This window comes from Erigeron canadensis, chromosome 4 (genome assembly GCF_010389155.1).
Source record: "Erigeron canadensis isolate Cc75 chromosome 4, C_canadensis_v1, whole genome shotgun sequence".
Lineage (NCBI taxonomy): Eukaryota > Viridiplantae > Streptophyta > Magnoliopsida > Asterales > Asteraceae > Erigeron > Erigeron canadensis.
Window position 1 is genome coordinate 1,978,859 of NC_057764.1, and position 6,130 is coordinate 1,984,988.

Sequence of the window (6,130 nt, forward strand, 5' to 3'; positions counted from 1 at the left end):
CTTATTATCCAAAATATATTATTATATTAATTTTTAGAAAAAGTCTCATTAATTTACACATTTTTATTTTCCATCACTAATTACACTTTTTAGCCCCGAATACTTAATTTATAAGCTAATAATTACAGTGACAAACATATGGTTATTGTACTAAAAATATAACACTTAGAACCATATTTCTTCAAAATTATAAGCTTTTATGACTTAAATGTATGAAGATCTAATATTGATAATATCGTAAACCCCGTGTCCAGTGTTGGACACGGGTCTAAAATCTAGTACTATATATGTAACATTTTAATCACCTTAATTTTTCGTTATAATAGGGTGAAAACTATGGTGACTTTTAGGATATGTTTTACTCTTTTGTTTTTACCACCCGTAAGAGTTTCAACCTTGTGTCCACAACTACACAAGTTTAGTTTCCGTTTAGTTTCGTCATTTACATAATAACTTATTACAACTTTTCAATATATTAACGTTGTTATTATACATTTTAACATGATAACATATTTTAAAGCTACCCAGATAGAATTTGGTTTATTTGTAAAGCGTTTATAAATTAACCCGAATTGATTAGCTAGTTATTATATTAATCATATGATGATTTTGACATGGAGAATATAATAAGATGATATGTAACTTATAATAAAAATAAAACAAAGTTAATTAATTGTACATAAGGACACAACTAAGTACACAACCATATAGGTGTTGGTTTCATTAAAAATAAACATAGGTAACTTGTATGATTATACATGTATGTATATATGGTGGCGGATATACAAACATAACTTTACATTCTTGAATAGCCTCCACGATCTTCATATTGCGACATGAATGCATCGTTGAAATTCTTGAAACTGTCCATGATTGCAGGCATGTCTTCTTCAGCTGGCAAGATGGTTGTCCTTAAGTGGAAAACACTATCGTAACAAAAAAATAAAAATATATTAGACGATATATATGTTGGATTGCTAGAAAAATGAGGCTCGGGTACTAAAATGGGCAGGTTTAGGCAGGTTGTGTAACGTCCTTGAAGCCGAAAGCAATGTACTACTTTGAGCTTATAAGGGCCTCAAATTTTTATTCATCTCATACCATTTGGGACGGGTTGATAGACGTTGGTGGTGACAAATTTGTGTCCAAGCTAGTATTTTTTTGTGTTGCCAAAACAGGTTGGATTGAGTACATGAGACAATTTTTGTCCTAATTTCGTTCTAATAAATAGTCATGTGTCAAATAAGATAACAAAATTATATAAAAATAATGGAGAATGTAACTTTTGTGCCCAATAGAAAAATAATTTGGGTTACACCAAACCCACTAAACCCATTTGTTTATTAGCTTGTCTTTAATTTTATAATCGAGCAACTAGCAAAAAACCTAACCAAAAAGTAAATGGGTTAAAATGGTTGCCTCTAGCATAAATATTTTTTAAAAAGTGAGTGGATTACCCTTCCTTTTGGCCAAACCCGGAACCAGGAACTGTGGAAATGCCTGTGGCTTCCAAGAGCTTAAGGCAATAGAAAACATCGGGAACTTTGCCAGCGGATTTAGCAGCTTCAATTGCTTTAGGAGGTAACTGTATTTGAGGAAACGAGTACATGGCACCTGATACGAAAGTATACATGAAAATGATTGATAAAAGTGATCAAAATAGTTAAAACGTTTCATTATTTGTTAGCGGCTCACCTTCTGTGAAGTTACAAACAACATTTTTGCAGCTATTGAATCCATCGGTCATTATATGTGCTCTTTTCCTTAGTGATTCAAGGATTCCCTTACTGCATACAATAAAGCAAACTCATAAATTGATAAAACTATAGCGCTTTTGGATAGGTAAGATGAAATCAACAAAACTTAGTATTACCTTTCTCTAAGAAACCTCTCATATGAGATATCACCGGGTTTAGGGGGGCTGACCATTACTCCCATCTGTACAATTTGTCAAAAATGATTATTACATGACTCGAAGGTCGTAGAACTGAAGGCATAGTCTTGTAAACCAAGGAATTGTGGAGGAAGGGGAGCATTTTTTAGTAAATGAAGTACATACAAAATGTACTTACGAAAATCTGTCCAGGAATATTTGGACTGAGTGATATTGATGCAACCTTGTATATTTCATCAACTGTCTGCAATATCAGATGTCGATTTAAGCAAGTCAGTCATCATGCCTAATGTGGACATGGTTAATATATGGAATTATAAGTATTTCATATACAAAAATGGCAAATAGCTATTGTGTTGAAGATAATTGGACAAAAACGAGCCTAAACATTTATACATAATTTTCTTCTCTCCTTGTAATTTCCGTTGAAAAATAAAAAAAAATAACGGTAGATTGATAGGAACCGTTTGATCCCATGTACCGAATTGGTACCCACATAACCCCCAGCAGGGATAGTGTCAAGGTAATTCACATTACAAAAAGGTCTTTTTTTTTTCTTTTCTGAATGAGTATCACAGAAAGTATTATTAGTATAAATGGGCTAAAATTGCCTTCAATGGATCACACAAACACAGAGAGCTCCAACAGTTTGCATATCAACTAGTAGTGGTAATTTGATCCAATTGCTTATATTGAGTAAAAACAGTAAATCTTAAATTTAACTAAAATGGAAATGCGAAGTGAGTCGACAATGTCAAGCGCATCAAAAGTGACCCAAACCCACCCATATTGCCAGCTCTTTGACTATCATATCATTATAAAATCACAAACCTGAGGAGGGATGTTGGTCATCTCAAAGTAACCTCCTCGTTGCCCACATTCACCATAAAATCCTTTTGACACTGTGTGAAATGAAACAAGCTGGAGCTCCTTGCTAATCGGTGGACCCATGTCCATCAAAACCTTCACAACCACAACCAAATCATCATTAAAAATACCTTCATTATAAATTGCAGTATATTTTATGTTGAGAAAAGTCTTTACGCCACAAATCTAAAATTGAAAAAGAATCCTTGAAATATACAACACGTCTTGGATGTATATACCTTTTTTGAACTTAAAAATGGCCGTTCATCCTGGTAAACATTCTGCTGATAAACTTCATCCCCAAGCAAGACTAAATTCTCTTTGTAACAAAATTGCAATATTTCCTTCAAGTTCTGGATACTAAGACACTGTCCTGTCGGGTTTCCAGGGTTTATAATCACCATTGCCCTTACCTAATCAAAGATAAAACAAAAAATATCAAACTATTATTAATGTTGGTAAATTTGGATACAAAATAACTCAATTATAATTAACTTATGTCAATATGTGGTACATTAATTTATATTTTCATGCTTATCAATTAGGCTAGTAATTTTTTTTTTTTGTAAACAGTGTGCATTAGTATTACATATTTATGTTTTTACATCAACAAAAATCTGCAAAGCGGTATTTTTCGTTCCCATCAACACAAAAGAAACTTACAGTTATTCCTTTAAAGCGTGCCTCTGAAACAGACTGGCGAAGGTTGTTAATATCTAGACCCCAATTCGCAGTTTCTTCTAGGTAGTATGGAACAAGAGAGCCCCCGAATACAGAAATAGCAGCCGAATATAGTGGATACTGAGGAACGGGAACTAGAATCTGAAAGAAAAAAAAGGATTCAACATAATATAAAAAGTGCATATGCATAAAAAATTGTACGCTGCCAACAAAGGTTACGTACCCCATCTCCTTGACCACGGATGATGGTTTGCAGTATCTGCATTACTCCTTTACTTGCACCATCGGTTAAATATATTAGTTCTGGATCACTGTCACCATTGATGACAAGAATTGTCAGTTCGCCACTATGGAATATAACTGTAAGCACTTCAGCAGACTCGATAACTTTTACTACGGTTCTGGTGGGACAGCCCGCATAGGCTTCTTTTATATATGTAAATAACTATGTGTATCTATATTCTTTGAATAATATAAACCTTTTTAGCACAATTAGAAGGTTTTATGCATTTGTATACACTATAAATGACTTTCAACCCATTTGACATACTTAAATTACCTGACCCATTTTTGTTTTAGTTTATATTTTAGCCTAACCCATTTGACCCATGACAAATAAAACATATTCCAAAGTAAGTTCCAGGTAGTACTATTCTAAACAAGTGAAAGAAAGCTAGAGAATTTGATTTGGTTAAAAGATTTGGACTAAAACCAAAACCTTGGATATCCATCTCGCCTCTGAATAAACTCAGCCACTTCTTTCCGTATTCCAGGAAGACCACGTGAGTCACTATAAGCGCCTGCATGATTGACAAAGAGAAACATATAACTAAGATTATTGACTTTTTAAACCATACGACATAAAGAATGACACTCAAAACTAAAGTATCACAAATAAAATGAGACATGTATCAGTTTGTAGCCTCTAAGTCGTACCTAGACCCCCGGATGTGTATGAGAGGTATAATTTAGCTTTTGCAATTGCATCAGCAGGAAACACAAGTCCTACATTTGGATCATCAAGAAGAAAAGGGGCCTGGCAAAGAGCAACCACCTGGCGAGGAAATGTTAGAGGCTTCTGTCCTAAAGCATGAGGATTGCCGACATTTGTGAAGATGATCTGAAAGATAGTAGTTTATGGTTCAGTACATTATGAAGCTGATGATGTTCAATATAACAAAAAGTTTTATGTTAATAGTAGCAACCAGAACAACAACAACAACTGTTTGGTGGTATAGGAGAGGTGGGAATTGGGATGTAGACAATCTTAACACAACCGAGAGTAGGGAGACTTCATGTCAACTGCGTCAAATATAAATGTAACGATCTATGGTAATACACAAACAAGTGACTACAACTAGACATAGAAAGAAAGGAGGGTTGGGTGCGTTGGGTTCGGGTGGAAACATGTCTTCTTGTAGTATGGGTCAAAAAGGTTAGGTTGACTTCGAATTCAAACACTATTCAGATGTATTTACTAAGAAAACAAAAACAATACTATTACAAGTAAAAAATAAATGGATCCATTTGTAAGCATCAAAGGTATATTTTTGGCAACTTTTAACACCTTTTTAGGTAACTTTTCGTATTTGACTCATTAAGCGTGTTTCAGATAAAACACAACCAAAATCGACCCATATATAAGTGTATGAGTTAATTCGGGCTATTTTTTTTTTTTTTTTTGAGTTCTTCAAACTTTATTAAGCTTCTAGGTCGCATTTCTCAAGGCTAACCTTACATAATACATATCAATCAAGAATCTACTAAAAATGATTTCGTTTAGTGTTTACCTTCTTGCCTTCTTTCTGAAGCTCAGAAGCACGAAGATAGAGCTCACCCCTGACAGCATACTGTGCCTTCTTTATATTTTCATTAATCTGGTCATAGTCCAATGCTTTCCGTGACATGCTGATGTGCCAATAGCTATAGTTCCTGTTTACATCATATAACAAATGGTATAAAGGACTTTCACTAACAAGAAATAAGTACTTTCACTAATCCTTTGATAACTACTTTTGTTGCCAAACTGATTAGTCATAACAAATCATTGTAACTTCATATTCAAACATCCCTTAATATACGTTTTGTGTAGTTTCAACAGATTTTAAAAGCTAATGCACCATAACACCATAGCCAGAAAAAAAAAAATCCAAAAAGCCCATGAAAAATACAATAGAACTACAAGACCCTAGTTGGAAAATGAAAACTTAATCACACAAGAAGAACCTGATGAAAATGAGTAAGTACCTAGTGATAGCAGTATAATGCAGGGGTGTTTTTTTTCTTTCTTTCTAATTTGACCCGAAAACTAGTGAAAGATAAACGAGGCGGGAGGATGAGGATTTAAAAATAGGAATTATAACAACCACTGAAACACGATAAATGGATCATCTCATTTGGAACAAAACAATAATGGGATAAAGGATTGAGTGTTACTAGTGTGGTGTGAGTTTAAACTTTGTATTACTGGTTGATATTTGAGTGTCCCTCTCAATCTTTTATGGTCCTCACCATCTTTGTACTTTTGTCATGCTTCCAACCTTTAAGCCATTTTGACACGTTCAAATTTAGAAAAACTATAATTTTTTTAAGGAACAATATCAACCCCAAGAACAAAAAAAAAATGTGAACAATCGTCGCTAAACAAGGCCTGAAACCTCAAAAAGAACCACACGAAACCGTTCTTAT

The 6,130-nt window shown here is 33.8% G+C and overlaps 1 protein-coding gene across 1 annotated transcript; it reads right to left on the reverse strand.

Annotated features, from left to right (window-relative positions):
- Nucleotides 1–696: 696 nt before the first annotated feature.
- On the reverse strand, nt 697–5,820 carry LOC122595142 (glutamate--glyoxylate aminotransferase 2-like). Its single transcript, XM_043767459.1, has 13 exons — nt 5,690–5,820; nt 5,233–5,374; nt 4,379–4,562; nt 4,161–4,242; nt 3,666–3,753; nt 3,425–3,583; nt 3,001–3,174; nt 2,726–2,857; nt 2,073–2,138; nt 1,874–1,938; nt 1,696–1,787; nt 1,458–1,614; nt 697–926 (listed from the first exon to the last, which is right to left on the reverse strand). Exons 2-13 carry the CDS (start codon nt 5,347–5,349, stop codon nt 797–799), a joined length of 1,446 nt encoding a protein of 481 aa, XP_043623394.1. The 5' UTR covers nt 5,350–5,374; nt 5,690–5,820; the 3' UTR covers nt 697–796.
- Nucleotides 5,821–6,130: the final 310 nt, after the last annotated feature.

Excerpts from the sequence above, each read along its gene's own strand:
- LOC122595142 (XM_043767459.1), bottom strand. The coding sequence starts at position 5,349 with ATGTCACGGAAAGCATTGGACTATGACCAGATTAATGAAAATATAAAG. Across the intron at positions 4,563-5,232 it reads TTCAGAAAGAAGGCAAGAAG|ATCATCTTCACAAATGTCGG; the intron begins GTAAACACTAAA and ends ACTATCTTTCAG. Across the intron at positions 927-1,457 it reads GGGTTTGGCCAAAAGGAAGG|TGTTTTCCACTTAAGGACAA; the intron begins GTAATCCACTCA and ends TTGTTACGATAG.